Here is a 21,147-nt window from a genome sequence, read left to right as displayed (position 1 = left end):
CAAGCCGAGAAGTACAAGTGGTTACAAGAAGATGGAAAAGGCAAGGCAACGGATTCTCCCCAGACCCTCCAGAAGGAACCAGGGAAATTGATTCTGGACTCTGGCCAGAATTGTAAGAGAAAAAATGTGTGTCGTTTTAAGCCATCAAGTTCGTGGTAATTTGTAACAGCAACAAGAGGAAACTAATACACCCCCTACCCTGGCCGCTGCAGAGACTGGCCATATGGCCTCCTTTAAGATGTCTTACTGTCCCCGAGCAGCAAGGGTTCCAAGAGGGCCATGTCTGGCATACCCACCCTGGGCATCTGAGCGTCCACGTCAGGGTGGGCAGTCGGGGGAGGCACAGCCAATGGACAACCTCCTCCCCTGCACCCCACCTCAGGTGGAACAGCAGGGGGGTGGCCTTGGGGCTGACAGCTGGTCCAGGACAGAGATCCTGAGCACCTTCATCCTGGGCTTTGCTGGGTGTAGAGGGTGCTGGCCTATGGAGAAGCACCAGTATGTGCCAGCTTGGTCCAGAACGTGGAGTATATGTTGGCAGGAGATGTGGTGATCTGAAAATGCAACAACGGGCACACTAGCTTCCAAACTGGCTTCCTTCCTGGGAACCTGAACCAAGTTCAAGAAGAGGGATGGCTCTATTAAAATGAGAGGGGGTTCAATCAGATAGTCGCCTTGTAGATTAAAACCCATTAGTACTGTCTGCATCTCCATCAGAAGAAACGAGAAAGAAAACATGAGTCTTTGTACCTTATACGGGGGAGTATCATTTCATGACACGTTTATTTCAGTTACACACTCACACACACATATCAGGTCACAATGCCACATATTCCCAGGCATCTCGAGCGATGAAAGTTTGAAAAACAATGGGTTAAATGACATAGTGGTGACAGTCAGGACCTGTCAAGAAATCAAAGAGGTTTGTTCCCACCATATGCATCCTAAGAAAGCTGACACTGCCCCCACCCAAATCTGGGCGTCATCAAGAGCCACGGAGACCAAGTCAGCACCAGGAATGACCACAGAGGTGGTATCAGGTGAAATGGTACCAGCAAACTCCCGGTTGGCACAAAGGTCATGAAGAGGGGGCGTGAACCAGTGGGCAGGAAGAGCCATCAGGACGAGGGCCCCCCACAAGGCTGTGCCCATCACCCCAGGAGGCGGAAGGCAGAGACTTCAGGTCCATATTAGGGGAGAACGCCCAGGGCAGGTGACCCTGCTCTTCACTTGTTTCTACAATGGTGGCAATCATGGCACCTACTTCCTAGGGTGGATGCAAGTATTTCATGAGTTAATGTGTGTAAAACTCACAAGGAAGTTGCAGGGATGTAGCCATCGTTTGAGAGATGGTAGCTGCCATGATCATCCATTAAGAATGAACTACAATGAACGACCAACTGGGCTGAGGAGCTGGCCGTAGGTCCAAACCCTGGACGCCCGTCATTACCTCCCTGAAGAAGCTGGTTCTGAGCGTGCCCACCTTGCTGGCCTTGCCCCCTCCTCATGTCCACCCCGCCTCTTCTCCTTCAGCCTCTCCTGGTTCTGGGGTTGAGGTCCCCAGAATATTCCACAATAGCTGGGCCTTCTTCATCCAACCAACTCTTGGGCAGAGACCTTTTCAATTCTGAGTTCTTCCAGCTATTCCTTCTGTGCTCATAACCAGTATCCTCCCATATAGACGAACAACATGGTGGTGATCAGGATGACATAAAAGACTTCGGAAGCGGTCAACGGCAAGATGGCAGCTCAGCAAAGGGCTCCCGAGTCAGACGGTCTAGGTTCACATGCCAGCAACACCACCTACTTGCTGTGTGACCTTGGGCAAGTTACTGACCATTTTTTCTGAACAGGTCCTGACTGCCACAGCTGTCATTTGTCCTACCAGCAGTCAAACTTCCTTTTTACCCATATTCATAGAAATACATTTGACATACTGACCCAATACATGTAAGTATAACTGAAATAAAAGTTTCATGAAATGAAACTTACCCTTAAGAGGTACAATGACTCATTTTCTTTCTCTCTTGTCTTCTCTTTTCTTCCTTTTCCTTTCCCTAAATAAGGAGCCTGGTAGTGACTCACTAATGTGGAATGTGTCTCAATTTCCTCACCTGTAAATTGGGAGAAATTGACACGCTTACCAATAGTAGGTGCTCTTGGTGGCCCCTCCCACAAGCAGCTTGGCTCTCTGCCAGCTGGCTTCCCTTGGATGCTGGAGCATGCCTGCTGGGAAGTTAATACAGCCAAGGTCAGCTCTCCGACAGGAATTGGTGGGCAAAGGCTCCATGTCATGACCCCTGTGGCAGGACAACCCTGAGACATGTTCTACACAGGCTCCCCCAAGTCCCCAGCAGGAAGGAGCCCATTGCCCACATCAGTGACCTGCTCATTCATGCACTCTGCATCAGCTGCCCTTCCCCCCACCCCACCCCCCACTCGTTGCTGTCCTCTGGTGACACCTTCCAAATAAACTACTTGCACTGTAATCCTCATCTAAAGGTCTGCTTCTGGGGGAAGCCAACCTAAGACACAGCATTATAGGGTAGGTATGCGAATTAAGTAACTGCCAAATGTTCAGCGATTCCAGACTCATAGTACATGCTCAATAAATGTCAGCTAGAAGGAAGAGGCAGAGGTGGAGAGTTTCTCCCTGTGTGGAGTCATGTGAGGTACAGCTGGAGAGGGAAGAGTCTGCACAGTGAAGGTCAGAGCGGCCTGGGTGGGAGGCCCCAGGAGGTGCATTTTCGCAGAAGAATATGCTGTTTTTCAATGTGGAGATTCTCCCCACCTCTGTGGACACCCGATATCTATTTCTCTCTTTCTCTCTCTCTTTCTCTCTCTCTCTCTCCCTCTCGCTCTCCCTCCCACCCTCCTTCCCTCGCTCTCAAACAGCAGCCTGCACACTTAATACTTCCCACTTGAAAAGCAGGGCAGGCCAAGAGGGAGCCCTGCTGAGCAAGGAGAAGAGGCCAGCAGTGGGACCGGCAGGACCTGTCCGGGGTCTGCCCACCCTCGGACCCAGGAATTTGATCCCAGACCCCCTTACTAATCCCCAAACACAATCACACACAAAACTACCTTCCTGTGACTCTGCTAAAGGGAGTTGCAGGTGTCACCCAGGGTGTGGGTCGCAGAGGGTGGAAGGTGGGCAGTCAGGAAAACTTCTGCCTCTCCTGTGCCAAGCAAGGAACGCTGGCTCATGGGGTCGCCTGTCACAGGGCCCCACCACAGAGGAGACAGTATTCCAGCCCAAGCCCCAACCTCAGCTCTGACTCAGTGCTCAGCATAGGAAGGGAGCGTGGAATGCGTGTTTCTGCACGAGGCCTTTGGCACGTGCAGCTGCCACGTCTCGGCTCCAGAGACAGAGTAACCTACTTGTCATCAGAAAGACAAACAGCCTCTCGGGTTTGTGCACATTCTCCAGGGACGGCACAGGTCCTCAGGCTCCGTGTGGACAGCCCCCAGCCCACCGGCCTAGGCTCAGCAAAGAACTGAGCACCCCATGTCCAAATGCGCCGAGAGGGCCCCACTCAGTCCCCAACCGAAAGACCAGCCCCCAGGACAGATCTGCTCACCCAACCTTTCTTCAGTCCCCAAGCTGTTTGCTAAGCTTCCTCTCTGGGCCCAGAGAAGGCAGCAGCTCACCAGGCTCTCCTACCATCACCAGCCCATGAACACTGGGCTCAGAGCCAGCCTGTCTGGACGTTGATTCCAGCTCCACTGCATCCTTGTGCGTGACCTTGGGCCTCAACTTCCTCCTCTGTACAATGGTGATAAGAATACCAGCAGCACCTCCCTCATAGGATGGCCCAGCATTAGTCCATTGAGTAGATATTCCTGATATTCCAAGCACGGCTCCAGGCAGAAGATAGACAAAACAGACAAAAATCACTCCCCGGACGAAGGTGACATTCTGGTGGGAAAAGACTTGTCACAAATAAAAACCAAATCACTCCACTAAGTACGGTGAGAGTTATGTGAGGTGTTGTAGGCAAAGCATTCAAAACAGAGGCTGGCATAGAGGGGTGTTCAATCAGTATTGTTACCGCTACTATGACCACAATTTCCTGACCACGCCACGGATTACCTCCGTGGTAGGGCTCCTGGAACCTGGCAGGGAACCTGCCCTATCGGTGGGCCCCTGAACCCCCTGCCTTCTCCCAAGGTGGGAGGCAGTTAACCGCTGTGTCCTTTACTTCTCCCTCCCCGTTTGCTGGTTGCTGGGCTCCAGTCTCTACGTTGATTATACATGGAGGCTCTTGTAGCCCTGCTGGCCCCAGGAGCCCTCTCCACATCCGTAACTGAATTACCATTTTGTTCCAGCTCACAAGAGTGCCAGTGTGGGAACACCACAGGCAGATGGAATTTTGGAGACCCTGTCATTTGTTGGAAATTTTTTCTGGCTGCCTTTGTATTAACAGCCATACATTTTACTCTCAGGCCCAGGAATGGGTTTGGGGTGGGAAAGGAGTGGGGATTGCTGGTGAAAAAAAATTAAGCAAGTTTCTCTCTGGGATGTTTCAGCCTTCTAGAGATTTCTACTCTTGGCCACTCAGAGGCCAGGACACAGGCCTAGAGAAGAGAGGGGGGGCAAGTCTCTATCTTCCAGACACACTTTTTCCCTTCTCTGACCAAACTCATGACAACAGGGGAAGCTGAGTCAATTATGGAAGAATCTGGCTCACTCTTGGCCTTCAATCCATCCCATCCCAATCCACTTCTTCAGGGTAAGGCCTAGAGGAGATTGCCTTTGGGATCTCACTTACTTTATTGTTATTCATACAAGAGACACACTTCTTTGACTGCAGTACAATAAAACTTGAGAAAACAAAACCCAGGCTGACTTTTTCTTCATCGCACCTGGCCATTTCACCCACTTGTACCTGTGGCCTGGGATCCATCAGCACTCAGTTTCTATTTCTTGGACCAGAGCAGCACTGTCCAAATATGGGAGCCACTATCCACATGCCACTATTTACATTAATTTAAATTAATTAAAATTAAAAGTTGCCATTCTTGGTTGCAGTGACCGCATTTCAAGGACTCAACAGCCACCTGTGAGTTGTGGCTACCATGGTGGATAGCACCGAAGAGAAGGTTTCCATCATCTCAGGACGTCGCACTGCACAGCTCCGGAGAGATTTTAATATAAAAGACAGGAGGCTACCAACCAGTGACAACACTTATTGGGCACATCCTCTGCATTCACACTGTGCTGGGCCGAGTGGGGGGCTGCTGCCTTCCAGGGGTTCACTACCTGACCAAGGAGAAAGTCACAGCTAAAGACAAGAGACAATGGCACGTGCCTGGTAGTGTCACGGGGACCTTCTCAGAGTCAAAGAAGAGCAGCAGGTCTCTATTTTCAAGATACAAAAAAAAAAAATGTCTGCTGGCCCATCACATGCCCTCTCAGCCCAGTCCCAAGCAGTCTCGTCGGAGGCTTCCAGAAACGGGGACACCCTCGGCCCCTCGTGCAGATGCTGCTCCATGTCTGGGGCTCCACCTCACATGTTTTGGAGGCTCCCCAAGCAAAACAAAAAGGGAGTCAAGTTGGGCTTCAGAGCTCACCCTCGCTATCAGGGCATCTCTCCCCAGCTTTGGCCATCCCAATGCCCCCCACATCAGCTCCAGTACACACCACTGCCTGTGTCCCCTGCTTTCGTAGCCCCCAATGCCGTCCTCTCCCCAGGGCCCTCCTTATCCAGGTCTTTCCACTTCCAGGATTTCCTGCTGCAGCTGCTTGCCTTTCCCTCACCTCAATCCAAACACCATACCTGAGACCCAGACCCGCAAGTCAACACTCTATCAAAGAAACTAATTTCCAAGGATATTTACTTTTGACAGAAAATTTCCAGAGAGTGGATATCAGAATAAAAGCCTATGTCTAAGGGAAGGATTTTCTGGTTGACTGAGTAGACTGAGTAGACCACGTAAGTGATTGGAGGGCTTGCCCTGAAGCCCTTCCTATTTATGAAATGCGTGACTTACACATTACTCCACATCGCTGATCTCTAAAAAACGCTATTTATTGGTCTCCACCATGGGTGTAATAATACCAAGTCTTAGCATTTGAAGGATCAAGGATTCCATGAGACCGTGGATAAGAAAGCTACAAAGCCCAATGCAAATATATGTTGTTGTTAGTAGTAAGAAGGAATTATCATCCAACATCCATCACGGGGTGTAGCACACACTGGAAGTTTCCTGAAGATTGTTTTTTTAATGACCCTGGAGTAGAGGCTGAGGAAAGACCCTTTTAGGCAGACAGTGTCTTGGCACACCCCCAGATCAGATCACACTGATGAATATCTACACAGAAGCAGAGGTTCGGAATCTTTTTAGTGACAAAGACTGCTCTGGCCACGTGGTGAAGCCGTAGCTCCTTCTCCGGAAGGTTTCATTTTTAAACGTATAAAGTTAAAGACATAGGTTACAAAGACAATCAACAGTACTGAAATACAGTTATCAAAATATTCACAAATGAGATATCACCTCACCCCAGTCAGAATGGCTTTCATCAACAAAACAAATAGTAACAAGTGTTGGAGAGGCTGTGGAGAAAAAGGAACTCTCATACACTGTTGGTGGGAATGCAGACTGGTGCAGCCGCTATGGAAGGCAGTGTGGAGGTTCCTCAAGAAATTACGAATAGAATTACCATATGACCCAGCAATCGCTCTCCTGGGTATCTACCCCAAAAATATAAAAGCATTTCTCTATAGAGACACGTGTACACCAATGTTCATTGCAGCTTTGTTTACGATGGCCAAGACATGGAAACAACCAAAATGTCCTTCGATAGATGAATGGATAAAGAAGTTGTGGTACATATACACAATGGAATACTATTCGGCGTTAAGGAAAGATGATATAGGAGCATTTGTGACAACATGGATGGATCTTGAGAGTATAATGCTAAGTGAAATAAGTCAGACAGAAAAAGCAGAGAACCCTTTGATTTCACTGATATGTGGTATATAAACCAAAAAGAACAAGACAAACAAATGAGAAACAAAAACTCATAGACACAGACAATAATTTAGTGGTTACTAGAGGGTAAGGGGATGGGGGGTGGGTGATGAGGGTAAGGGGGATCAAATATATGGTGATGGAAGGAGAACTGACTCTGGGTGGTGAACACACAATGGGATTTATAGACGATGTAATCAGAATTGTACACCTGAAATCTATGTAAATTTACTAACAATTGTCACCCCAATAAAATTAATTTAAAAAAAATATTCACAAAAACAAATCTGTGAGAAAATCATGCCTGTGTTTCTTGATTAACTCATTAAGTAACAAGATCTATCAGCACACCTAATAACAAATGCTCTTTCCAAGTATTGAGGAGGAAAGCCTGTGTGTCAGGGCATCTACTCCCACTTAGGATGGAGTCACAGAATCTGTGACTCCTCTGGGTGACAAAGTCACAGTTCCTGCCGAGTAACACTGTGTTTAGTGCCTACATTCTTTACTGAGGAAACACTGCATTTCAGTTAGAGATTGATGAATAGAACGGTGGAGCTTTTCTTCAACCAGATTTAGGGCTCCCCTGAATTCTAGGCATAAACCCCAGGTTGGGAACCCTTAAGGACCAGACTTATCAGGGTGATCACTTCGTAAGGTACATAAGTGTCTTCTCACTATGTTGTACATTGGAAACTTATACAACATTGTATATCAACTGTAATTGGAAAACAAATTGTTTTTTTTTAAAGAGAACCCTTGAACGAGGTACCCTTCTATGCCTACCGTTTGCTGCCGTCTTTCTCTAGTTCGCCATTACAGGGATGGGTCCACATGGCTGATATAAAGGCAGTCCCTTTGCAGTACATATTTGCCCACTCCACAACCCCTTCGGCATGGGAGCTAGGGGTCGAGGTTACCCCCCAACTCCTGCTCCCCTGAAGAATCCTAATAGGGCTGCCTCTCCAGCCTTGTTTGTTGTTTAGGGACACTGTAATCACAGTTCACCCTTAATTGAGCACTTACTACTATGTTTCCCTGAAAATAAGACCTAGCTGGACAATCAGCTCTAATGCATCTTTTGGAGCAAAAATTAATATAAGACCTGGTATTATATTATGTTATTATATTATATTATAAGATCCACTCTTGTATTATATTAAAGTAAGCCTGGATCTTATATTAATTTTTGCTCCGAAAGATGCGTTAGAACTGATTGTCCAGCTAGGTCTTATTTTCAGGGAAACACGGTATATGCCAATGATGGTCGTACAAGGTGCTTTATGCTCATTATAACATCAAACACACAACCCCACAAGGGGGCAGTGTATGCTTCATGGGGAAACTGAGGCTGAGAGGTTAAAGGTTCACTGACTTGCCCAAGGGGGTAAGCAGGGCTTGAATTCAGTTCTGATTAGAACTCACCCTCCGAATTCTTCAAGTCTTGCAATTGCACCAAGTTAAGAGTTGTGACAATGACAATTTAAACCCAGTCACCCTGGGCCATTGCCAGGCAGGTGAGTGAGTGTGAATGAGGAGCCAAGAACCTTTCCTGACTTGTAGCAAAGTGACTAATAGGGTGGCACCCCCTCCTCAAGGGGAAATGAGGAGATTCTAACTAGAGTTTCAAGAGAAAGCGTTTTGAAAGAAAGGAGTACAATAGCCTCTTTGTAGCTGCGACAGGATCTCTAGGACACCAGAAGTGGGGTAGTTGGGGGTGGGGGTAGACAGAGCTCGGCAAGCTGACTCTGACCGGGACCTGCAGATAGTGGCCGGTTGTGCAGCGCGGCCAGCAGGGAACGCTCATGATATCCAGGAGGCCACCCACTGCCAACAGCCAGTTCCTGAGCCAGGGTCCAGGTCCCCCAGGAGGTGCACACTGAGCCTCTGTGTGGACAGACAACAGACCCACTCTGTCCTGGAGAAGGAGGCCTGTGTGTCCCGCCCACCGTCCTCCAAGCACAGGATGGACATCCAAACGGCCCATTCACCTGGCCATCCAGCTTCCCATCCTCAAACCGGCTGCAGCCTCCACCACCACTGGGTCCAGGCATCCCAGACGGCGTGTCCCAAAGCCCCCACCCAGGCCTGGGCACCGCTGGAGCCTAGCTCTGGCCCTTCCACTCCAACAAACATCCCTGCTTCAGAGCAGGGTGCTGTGACCCCCACCATCTGCAGATGCTCTGGGGGCTATCAGATTACCCTTGAGGCCGGAGTTCATTCACCTCCTTTGGGAAAAAGGATGAAGGGAATGGTGGCTCCTGTACTTTTTGAAATCATGGCCCTTTGATGGTACAAGCTTGACTATATTTGGGTCTTCCCTTCCCACACAAACATATTACCAAGCTTTTAAAAGTACGAAAGCAACTTTGTAAGTCCTTGACAGAATATCTTGAGAATTCCGTGGTGCCGGGTCCATTGGAAGTCACCTCATATCACTGGTGCAAAACCAGCATGGACAGAGGCAAGGCCAGCCTGGACAAGCCGAGTTTGTCCGCGGATAATGCTCTCCCATCAGGGGCACAGGGCTGACGCCTGGGGCTCGTGAAGCACAGAGAGGCAGTGGCAGTCAGGCCCCGCCAGCCAGGCCAGCGGAGCACGTCACTGCCCTGCTGGAGGGCAACACACTGCTGAGACCCCGCTCAGAACCCCAGGCCCAGTGCACCACCCACTGCTGGGCCCCTCCAGTGGCACGCTGCCAAGCTGCAAGGAGCACCTGTCTACTCCAGCGCAGGTGCCCACGGGGCGGAAGGACACCCATGTGTGTTGGGACATCCACAGGCAGGTCCTTTTGGTCTCTGAGTCTCACTGTCCCATCTCACGTCCACACATTGCAGGCTCTGATTTTTCTCTTTTTTCTCTCCCTTTCTCTCTGCCCTATCCCCTATCCCCTCTGCTGTCTTTGACTAGTTTTTTTGGCTGATGGTCTTTCTGGAAAAATCTCTACCCGACTTGGCTCCCAAACGTGGAACCGCGAACTTGCTGCCCAAGCCAAGATGGAAGGATTTGAATTCTCCAGATGGTTCTGGAGAATGAGCTGTTTGCTCATTGCAAGCAAACACCCTCAAAAGCCAAACAAAAACTGCCCACAAGTAAACAACATGTGACACAGCCCCTTCCCGCTGCCACTTAGCAGAAACCCAAGCCCATGGTAGGCTGGTCGGTGGGGAGCTGGGCTAGAAGAGGTGCAGCAGCCGCAGCCCCTACCCACCGTCCAGCAGTGGCGGTCAGCTGGGCCTGGGGCCAGGAGGAAGGGAACTGGTGCAGCTGAGCTGGCTGGCAGAGGGCACCAGGGATCGCAGGCAAGGTGGCTTAGGCGACAAACAAGTAAATAACATCTCCATCATTTATTATTGGCAACTATCTCTAGCCTATCTTTATGATTAGAAAGGGAAAACCAATTCAGAGGATTGGAGGAAAATGTCAAAACTTCACCATTGCTCGTAAGAACATAACATAATAATATAACAAATAATATTAAGAATATAACATAATTATAGAATTAAAATGATTAGCATCATTTTTAAATAAGTTACTTCCATATCATGATTACTTCTAAGTGTAATTAAAGGACACGTAAGATAAATAAAAATGAAGATGAAGAGCAAGGAGGAAGGCAGTTATACAAGGAGAGGCCTGTATACCCAGAAGTCTGAACAAGAAGCTGAAGTCCCTCTTGACCTACCCTCAGATTCCCCATCAGAGGTTACCAAGGGCTGGGGTTCTCCTGCCCAAATATGCCTCCCAGCGGCTCCCTCTGGCCAGCCGCAGGGCCCATTCCTCCATGCTATCCACCAGGATCACCACCATTCCCCAGACACTCCTCCCTCTACTCCACTCCCTGGACTCTCCCCTACCCCCAAAACTGTTCTCCAACACTATCTCACCTCTCCAAGCTCAAAAGCGCTCCCATTGTCCCTTCTGCCCTCAGAATTATACAAATTCCTGGCTGGGTTGGGAGACCACTCTGCCAGGAGCCTCGTTTCTAGGAGGTGCCCCCCAACTTCCTCCCAGCCAACTTTTGCCTCCAGGGCTTTGCATATGCTGTTCCTTCTGCTGGGCTGCCTTTCCCTCTTCTTGTTGTTATATTATTTTTTAAATTTGCGTCCATCAAAACTAAATTTCTTCACAGACAGTTGTCTGACTTTGAATACATGTACAGATTCCTTTAACCAACACCAGACTCAGCATATAACAGTTCCATCACCCCGAAAATCTCCCGTGTCCTGTCCCTTTGTAGTGACAACCTTTCTATCCCTGTCCCCTGGCAACCATTACCTGTTCTCCATCCCCATAGTTTCACCTTTTCCAGAATGTCATGTAAACAGAATCACACAGTACATAACCTTGGAGATGGACTTCTTCCACTCAGCATCATGCCTCTGAGAGTCCTCCCTGTTGTTTTAGGTAAGTACTTTTTGTTGCTGACTCCATGGTAGAGATGGACCATAGTGTGTTTCTATCCAATCTACCATTGAGGGACATCTGGGTTGTTTCCAGTTTAGGGGGATTCTAAATAAAGCCATTACAAATGTTTGGATCCAGGGTTTTGTGTAGACATAAGTTTTCGTTCTTCTTGGGTAAATAAATACATGGGATCTCTGGGCATGTGGTAAGTGTATGTCTAACTTTAGAAGAAACTGACACACTGCTTTCCAGTGTGGCTGCAACACTGTGCATTTCCACTGAGCGTTCCAGTAGCTCCGCATCCTGGCCAGCACTTGACATTGTCAGGATGCTTTGTTTGCCAGCTATTCCGGCAGATACACAGTGGCTTCTCTTTTCTTCACTTGAAAAGTCCAGGCTATTCTTAGACACTCCCTGTCCTAGAGCCTCCCCGTGTCCCCTCACTCCTCAGGCTGGGGTTGGGGGGCTCTCTTATCTGCATCCTCATCAGAGCATTTAGCTCATAGAAAAGGAACATTTCTTGGTGCTTCAATGGAAGCACCTGCTACCCCTGAACCTGCTACCTGCTCTGCTCCACATACACACCCACACAAGCAGCATCTCTATTTATTGTTATATCTTGCACCCTAACACAATGTCTGGCTTACAGCAGCTGTTTTCTGAATGGATGGATGGATGGGTAGGTGGGTGGATGAAGGAATGAATGTCAAGGCAGCAGGGAGAGAGAGGGAGCACCAATACACACTTACACACAGATTGTTAATTCCCCTCTTGTGGCCTCGTAGATGTGCCACAAGAATTCCAAAGCACTGGGATAAGACTCAGGCCCTGCCCAAAAAAGACACACGTTTGTTCAGAACCTGTCAAGGCCCAGAGACCAGCATGAGGCCCCCACTGTTTCCTCATCGCCACATCTCCGTCACCCTCCCTTTCACTCTCATCTCCCTTCACCCCTGAATTCACCAGCTACCTTAAAGCACCTTCCAGCTTCCTCTCAGCGAACAGTTCTGGAGCCACCAGGCCAGACCCTTGGGAATATAACCAGGCCACTTCCAAGAATATGTGTCTGTGTTTGTGGGGGGACCAAGGGGTTCACACAGAGAAGGGAAGCCTGGGGATGACCCACAAACTACTGATCCATCCTCACTCTCAGGCCAGGTGGCTCTTTAGAGCAAGCCCATGAAGACACATGCAGACGATACAGGATTGTACTCCACATGCCCCAGACGGAAAAACTTAAGCAGTCACATCAAGAAGCGATCCAAAGAAAGACAGTCCCGGCCACTCACAGCACCCGGGGCCCCCAGGAACCCTGGGGCACTCCACTTCTACGTTGGTACCTATATTGGTGGAAAGGGAAGGCTAGGCCTCCCAGGCCTTTTCTCAGGGGGTTGTCAGCATAACTGAGGCCCATCTGAAGCACATTTCTCTCACTGGCCCCTGAAACAGCTTAAGGAACTCATCTGCGAGACCGACCCCGACCCCTTCCAACCCACTATTTTCAGACCAACCCCTGCTTGCTCTGGTGGAGGCCTGTGGATTATTTAAAACCGTCTGCTCCCAGCCAGCCCTGTGGACACCCTGACTCATAGTTGCAGCAGGAGCTGCAAGGTGAGGGGGGTGACCACAAGAGAGAGGGTATCAAATTCCCGGCAGGCTCCAGGGGCTGGATGCCTCAATTCCCAGTTCTGATTCCAAAACCGGTTTAACTTCCTAAGGGACTCGCCCAGACCTTCAGCAGGGCGATTTGCTGGTTACCCCAGCGTTAGACCTCAGGGCCTGTGGCTGAGTGGGGGCTGCCTCCCCATCCGACAAGGAGGCCCAGGGAACAAAGACTGGGCCAACATCTCCCACAGACTGGGTGTTTCCTGCCTGGTGAGAAGAGAGTTTTAAAGGAGCAAGAAAACTACTTTAGAATAGAATCTATTTACACTGGACCAACATTTAGAGAAGAGTCCCAGAAGCATCCGCTTGACTGGAAGTGAATGAAATGCATCGGTGACTTCCTTACTGTTTGCTGACAAAGAAAGCCTGTTTTTGTGGGTCCTCTGTGAAACCCCCATTCTGATAGCTCCTTTGGGGTCCCACGTGTTTCCACCTCAGTGATCCCATTCGCTCCACATAACAACCCATTATTAATACCCCGTTTTACAGATAAGGAGCCTGGAGTACTGGAGTGCTTTCTCAGATCACACGCTAACCTAGTCTGATACAAACCTCCTTCTGATTTCACACCCTGTGCCTGTGCAAGCTGTATCAAACGCCTCAAATATATGAAGAGGCCACTGTGTCTGTGGTGGGGCCTGCATGGTGGGGGGCAGCGGGGAGAACCAGGAGATCTGGGCTCTAGGCCAGTTCTGAGTGACCTGGAGCTCACATTCCTTCTCTGTCCTTGGCTCCTTCACCTGGAGACCCCCCCTCTGAACTACAATCCAGGGATTTAGCTCTTGTTTCTTCCTAGGAGAACTGACCCACGTGTGGGCTCTCCTGGGACCCCCTTTCCCCACAGGGTGCCTGCCTGATGTCATGCCTAAAGCACAGACACATCTCCCACACCCACACTCTGGGCCCTCAAGGGTGGCTGCAGTGAAATCTTTGATGAAGAGGCTGAAGCAATTTGTTCTCATGAGCTGGTCTGATTTCCACTTAGCCGGGCACTCAGATCCCCATGTCCGTGGATAATCAGAAGCTGGCCACACGCCATTGAAAACAGCCCCAAAGTAGAAACGCGCTCAAGTCCACAAGCAGGGAGATGATTATCAAAATCCTGGTTCCATTAAACTACCATTAAAGTAGTTTTCTTGCTCCTTCATAACCATTAAAAGTATGGTTATGAAGATTTTTTTCTAGAGATGTAGACATGGAAACATTCTTTAATGAAAAGTGAAGCAAAACAAGCTGTAAAACTGCATGTTTCGTATAATTTCAACTCTTTAAAATAATATCCAGAGAGTAGGAAATACAATACAATGATAACAATGGTTACCGTAGAAGTTGGCAGTATGGCTGCCATATATATGTGTGTGTGTGTATATATATATTTACCCCCCAAGAATCAGGAAGAAAACTTTTATTTTTAAGTTGCCAGCAATAGTCTTAACTTCTACCAATATTTTTCATCCAAGCTCAGAGTCTCTGGCATACATCAAGTCTCCCATCATTATTGTAAGGAAAGATGGCAAGTGTTCCAATCTTAGCTTTAGAAATTTACACACCAAGCCATGGCAGAGGCCCACACCCCTTCAGGATGATCAAAAAATGCCCTCATAGCTCCTGCAGCTCAGTGTTTACTTTTTCAAAAAGACATTTAAGAATTCCAGACTTGTAGCTTTATGTTTCTAACCCAGGCTTTCCCATCTTATGTACATTGGGTCCGTAACATGATGGTGTTGAGGAATTACTGGATAAGGGCTTCCATTTTCAAACAAGCTGGGGAACCTCACATCTCAGGTTTAATGAGTTTAAAAAGATTTCTCTACCGAAGAATTCCCCAAGATGGGCATGTACCATGTATTATTTCCCAGGTGACTTTCACCAAAACTTTCTATTTTAAGACTTGCGATGAAGGAGTGGCAGGGATATTTGGGGAAGTGCAGCGGTGAGCCCCAGCCTTCCCTGTTCCCTCAGCCTTCCAGTCCTGTGGTCCTGAGTCCTGGCTGTGCACTGGCTTCACTCAGGAGCCTTCAAACAACCCCTTGGCCTGGGTCCCACTCTGGATTCGGCCTGGGGAACAGTCAGAGCCAGGGCTGAGAACCACTTCTTCCTCACACTGTCTAAGTTGCCCATGCTAAGAAGAGGTCAACACCAGGGAGGGGGTCCAACCTCAAAATTATTCACATATCACCCATTTTTGGAACTAGATGGAGCCTCAATGGACATCTAATCCAATCTTTCATTTTATAGAGGAGGAAACTGAAGTTGCCCCAAGGAAGAGGCAGGATTCCCAGTCCCCTGCCTCTTCTTTTGCTGGTTCCAGCCAGTGTCAGGCTGCCCCTTGGGCCTGCAGGCCTCTGGACCACAGGACCACAGGACCCTTCATTCAGAAGGCTAAGCAAAGGAAACCTTCCCATCTCCAAGGCTATTTTGTGACCAGGGGTTACCCAAAAGGCCTCTATCTCTGGCAAGTGGAGCCTGACGCAGTGAAATCCTGACTCAAGTCGTCTTCCTAACACAACCCCAGAGCTGAGGATGAGAAGCCAGGAGACGGCTGGCTCACGGGAACAGGAAGCCCACATTGGCAGTGGAGCAAACACATCCACACAGCCTTAAGCTGCCAGAGCAGAAGGCAGGTATCTTCTCCCCTCCCGGCACTCCACCTCCCCCGCAGGAGGCCTGAGAGGTTCTGCCATAGACTTTTGAAGCCCGAGACTCCTGCACACCAGGGATGGTCTTCTGAGGGATGGCTTGGCCCCCAGTCTCTTCTGGCAACACTCTTGCCCCTCAACAGGAAATTGTATAGGAAAAAATCTCTACACTTTTTTAGTTTCACATCCTGTATCTGTGATCACTCCCCTTTTTCAACCTTAAGATTCTATTATTTCTTTCTCTTTAGCAGCTTTGCGAAGAAAACCTAGAAGGATTAGGGAGGGGATATTATGCAGCGGAAAGTGGCGCGCACACACACACTCACACACACACACACACTGCCCCATAGTACCCTTCCCTGAGTCCCCAGCTCCTGCTGACCAGCCCTCAGCCTCAGGTGCACAGAAGGAGCTGTTTTCCCAGAGACCTCCATCCTATGCAGAATCTCTAAACACTCTTCTAAACTCCTGGCCCACAGCTAAACTCCCAGAGAAGTATCTCTGGTGAGCTCCATGTTGCCTTGTCTGAGTTTGGGGTGCGGGAGTAGGTCATAGAAGCCAACAGGAGGCCCCCTGGGTTCTTCTAGAGTTCAAACTCATCAAAATGGCTGACACCCACCCCCAGGGCAGGGCAGTGGGGGACCAGCAGGAGCAGGTGCGTGGGGGCTGCAGGTACCTTCTACCTGGGACAGAGCCCATCAGCTGCCAGCCCCAGGGGAAGCCCCTTTCCTGAGGCCAGACGTGAGCTGAAGCTAAGCTGCCTGGTCACGTTCTCAGAGGGTCTATCTTACCAACTTGTTGGGGTCTGTGAGCTCTATCAATGGAAGGGCGACCTTCACAAGGTCCCCGGCTTCACAAAGGACATCCCAGACCAACCAGCGTTCCCACACCCGCCCTGTGGTCCTGGGAGGCAGAGAAGGATGGGGCACCTGGGAGCTGGGCGTTGCGACCTTACCAGAGCCAATTGAATTCTATGGTGATAAATGTAAGGCACTCCTTGTTTAATATGCAAACATGGCTAAGCGACAGGAGACAACACCAAATTCACATGCATTTTTCAGTAGAAGAAAGCTATTTCAGAGGCATGTGTCTCACTCCTCGGAGGCCGCCGCGGGTGCCCCGCAGAGCCCTCTCCTCTCCCTGCGCTGTGGGTTGAGGAAGTCGGTGCAGCGCTGCTAGTAGGTGTGGGTCCAGCCGGGGCGTGCGGATCCGGACGCAAGCCCCTGATTGGCGCTCCTCCCCGCCTCGGGGAGCAGGAACGCCGACTGTCCTGCCCTCCCACCTCCCCCACCCCCGTCCTAGGTGCACAAATGAAAGCTGCTGCCGCCCCATTGCAGCCTTCGGGGAGCAGTTCTGGGCCCCGGAAACCGCGCGCGCTCTGCGTGCCCACAGCTGTGAGCGCTGTCTGCGGCCACCTGTCGGGGTGTCCACCCCTCCCTTCGGCCCGCGCGGCCCCCCCCCGGGCTTCCTACCATGTCCCCCGCGGTGGCTGGACCCGCTGCGTGGCGCGCTCAACCGGCTCACCAGCTCATCCCGCGGCGCCCGGGATTCCCGGGACGCGGGTTTCTCGGACCGAGAGTCTGCGGCTTCTCAGCGGCAAGTGGCCCCGCGACAACTCCCGGGCGTGCGGGGCGCGCGGGGTGCTGTGCGGATGGGGCTGTTCGAGGAGGTCTGGGCGAGTGCACCACGGGTCTGCGGGTCTGCGGGGGCCCTCCCGCAGCCGCGAGCCTCCGGGATCAGCTAGGGACGTTGGCACAGTTTGCAAAGTCCCTGCCGGCGGCTCCCGGCCCAGCCTCCCCACGTCCCCGAAAGCGCGGGAGGGGGGAGCTCCTTTCACAATAAAAGCCCTGCCCGGGGCGCAGGCGGCCACAGCCGCGCGAAGCAGAGGCCCAGGTGCTAGGAAGGAGCCGTCCCGCCGCCACCGAGGCAGGAGGCAAGGGGCGCGGGCAGGGCCTGGGCGCAGTGCCCAGATCCCACCTCCAAGGCGTGCGGGCGCTCAGTGAGCACGAGGCAAACCCGCAGGAAAACAAGTCTCTTTTCCTGGCAGCTGCTAGTCTCCTTAGGGCTCAGTACCCCAGGGCAGTTTGGAAGGAAAATCTGTTGAACACATGAACAGTTTCTCTCCTTGAGAACTAATCAGTGTTTAAGGATACTAGCTGGAGTAAGTGACTGTTACAGAGCCGTCCACTATGGATGGATAGACAGTGCCTTGTGTCCCCTGCGTCACCTACAGGTGCGCTATGGCACAGTGTTAGCAGGACCTAAGGGTCTGCACGCTCCTTGAAGAAAGGACTGGGCATGGAGTCCACAGCCCCGGAATTGGGGGCTGGTTCCTCTGTTAACAGCTGAGGGACCTTCAACCAGCGCCTGGACCTCTTTGAAACTTGTGTCCCTGAGTAACCCAAGGTTTGGATCTCAGGATTCTTAAGAGCCTGTAGGCAGTCAGCGGTAGAGCTCCCTGAGAGAACCTGGAGCCAGGCTGACGTGTGTGTGACCCTCGAGATTGAAACTAACAGGAATCATTGTTCATGGTCAGAAACTGGCCTCTTCCCAGGAGTGCCCCGCTGCAGAATACTTTGAAGTTGTCACTGATAATAGTGCTACTTAAGCAGAGCAACGACCCAGACAGTCTCCTTAAAGTGTGGGCAGGGGGCACAGATCTAAGGGAGAGTATTTTCAGTCCTTATCATGATCCATATGCGTTCTGTAGGGTATTTCGTGTCATCATCATAAACAATCCTAAGAGAACAAATTTATTATTACCATTTACACATGAGGAAACTGAGGCTCAGGGCGTTGAAGTGAGTTTCCTGACGGAGGACGGTCAGGAAGTAGTTCAGCAAACCAAAATCTATCTACCAGAGCAGGAGCTCGCGGTGCAGGAAGACATTGATAAAAAGCCGAGGCAGGTGCAGCGCTGAGAACTGCAGCGTGTGTGTGCACAGGGGGCCGAGCGGGTGCAGAGACTGAGCACTGGATGAGGAGTGAGAAGAGGCAGTGCGACGTTCCAGACTTCTCAGTGCTTTGTCCAAGCGTTTGGGGAGACGACGACATGGTCCTCCCTTGTCTGCGACCCACGTAACGCGTACATTCTGTATGGTGACTCTTTACACAAACACGTGTGTATAAATGTAACTAAAAGCTTTATAAACCATTATTATATGTGGTACACTCTGTGTTCTCTTCTATTCCGTTTTAATTGTTTTTTAATGGTCTCAAATCACTAACTTTTTTTTCACTAATATCCACGAAGGAGTGTAGTTTGAAAAACACTGTGCTAGAGAATGGAACAGAGCGATTTCTTTAAGAGTTTTCAAAGGGTTTTGTGGTGTTCTGCAGAATATATCTGTTATATATAAAAAGAGTTTAAAAGGCAGGGATTCTGTTGGTCAAGTGTGAGGACACTGAGCATAGTTAAACAGATTTTTGGTTTTTGCAGTAGAACTTGTCAGAGGCTTTGAGGTTAATACGCACTGAGGTTTTCTGAGACAGAAGGAGAGTGCCCAGTTTTTCCCAAGTTTCCTGGATGCAAAACTCTTTTTCAGAGGAATCAGGTCAGAGGACTCATGGGACATACTTGCGAAAAGCTGCTCCAGAACCTGGCCCAGCCACATGAAGTGTCACGTAAGAACAGAGTCAAAATTCTACATTCCCTGACTCCCAAGCTCAGCACCATGTTGTATCAGCACCTGATACTCTGCTCAGCTAAGGGGGCTCCCAGACGGTGAGTGTAGGAACTCCCTTTGTAAATGAACAACTACCACTTCTGTCACCTGGACTGAACATGAGCAGTCAGTACTCCGCGAATGACCACGCGGGATAAGCAGATAAAACTGAGTTCTGGACCCACCGAGCTGGGTGTGCACCCCAGTTCTGCAGCGACAACCCTGGCCCTTGCAGGATTCTGCCTAGAAAAATCAACTTCCCTTTCTTTCCTAACTCCTGGTGTCTGCTGACTCCTTCCAGCTCTGGAGTCCTATCATTCAGACCACTTTATCCTGATTATCTTAGATGTGGCGATTTACCTCCATGATAACATCCTCCTCCGCCGTGCCTGTGACTCTGTGCCTCAACATGCCTACAACGCTGACATTCTTTGTCAATGCCCTTTCTCATTCCATCCTCCTGCTTCCTCGCGCTCCATGCATTCGTCCAGAACACATTTGTCGCACACCCTGTGTTTGGTGTTAAATGTCAAGAACAAGGAAGACGTACCACCGTGTTAGAAAACTGTCTGCCTATCTACTGAAGCTAAATGTCCACGTCTTCTGTGACCCAGCAAACCCACTCCCAGGCCTGTACCCAATGGAACTGCCTATACTAGGCACCAAAAGCCATGTACAAGAATGCTCATAGCAGCATTATTGGCAGTGGTTCCAAACTGGAAACAATCCAAATATCCATCAACAGTAGAAACGATAAGTTAATTGTGGCACATTCACACAGTGGAGCATTTTACAGCAATGAGAATTCATGAACTGCATACACAATGACACTCAGATGCTCTGTGGAGGAAAAGAAGCCAGCCACAAAAATCGGCCTGCCTCTGATTCCACATATCTGAAGTACACAAACAGGCAATACTAATTTCTGCTGTTAGAACTCAGGTGTGCGGTTGCCCAGAAGGAAGGTGATGACGGGGAAGGAGGTATGAGGGGCTTTTGTGGTGCTGCTAGTGTTTTGTTTCTCCATCTGGCTACTACTGGTGTCAGTACCAATTACAGATGAAAATGCATGGAGCTGTAGTACTTGTGAAGTGTGCACCTGTCTGTATGTATGTTAACTTTCAATAAAAAGCTACGTAAAACAAAAATTAACACGTACGTTCTCTAGCCTCAAAGAACTCATAATATATACCAGCAGGCTCCAGATTTTTCTGATTATTCAGCTCAGCAGCAGTAAGTTTTTGAGTATATCCTCATATATATGCATTACACCTTTACAAGCTACTTAAGTATACCACCTGATTACCTACTGTACAAAACGTACGACAATAAAGAGACTTTGAAAGACCTTCTACCTTCTTGTGTCCCAGCTCAGGGGACTTCCCAGACCCGAGACCTGTGCTTGGGGACAGGGCCTTCCTGCAGAGGTTTTGGGAGTACAGGTAGCACCCGGGACCTCACAGCTGAGCCTTGAATTAGACTCAGTTCTGTGGGCTTTGAACACTTGATGAGAGTGAAAAAAGTATTATTTGAAAGTTTTGAGCCAAAGTTTTGAGGAGATTTAGACCTTCAGGTCTAACTATTCTTCCAGGAAAACAGGACCTCCTTAAACTCCACCCTGCACCCCAGCACACGCGCACACACACCACCACCACACACATGTACCAGTGGAGCTCTCAATCATGCAGAGCTCTCTGCTGAAATGGAGATTTTGTTTGACCATTTCCAAGAAACTCAGTTACGGTCCTCACTAGAGCTGGTCAACGATATCTAGCTCGCCATCTTCCAGACAAAGGTTA

General features: G+C 49.7%; 1 protein-coding gene across 4 annotated transcripts in view; it reads right to left on the bottom strand.

Annotated features, from left to right (window-relative positions):
* Positions 1 to 17,476, bottom strand: part of GASK1A (golgi associated kinase 1A) — a 46,007-nt gene extending 28,531 nt beyond the window's left edge. For 2 of the 4 annotated variants that reach the window (XM_081071547.1, XM_081071550.1), the window contains exon 1: positions 17,156 to 17,476. In XM_081071547.1, coding sequence (XP_080927673.1) covers positions 17,156 to 17,158 — 3 coding nt within the window. In that variant the 5' untranslated portion in view covers positions 17,159 to 17,476. Of the gene's footprint in view, positions 1 to 1,992; positions 2,029 to 17,155 lie in introns of those variants that run through there. The other 2 variants (XM_081071549.1, XM_081071548.1) reach the window with 2 other exon arrangements.
* Positions 17,477 to 21,147: the final 3,671 nt, after the last annotated feature.

This window comes from Rhinolophus hipposideros (assembly GCF_964194185.1).
Source record: "Rhinolophus hipposideros genome assembly, chromosome: 14".
Classification (NCBI taxonomy): Eukaryota; Metazoa; Chordata; class Mammalia; order Chiroptera; family Rhinolophidae; genus Rhinolophus; species Rhinolophus hipposideros.
The sequence above is the reverse complement of the archived record's forward strand: the minus strand, read 5'-3'. Positions and strand labels throughout refer to the sequence as shown.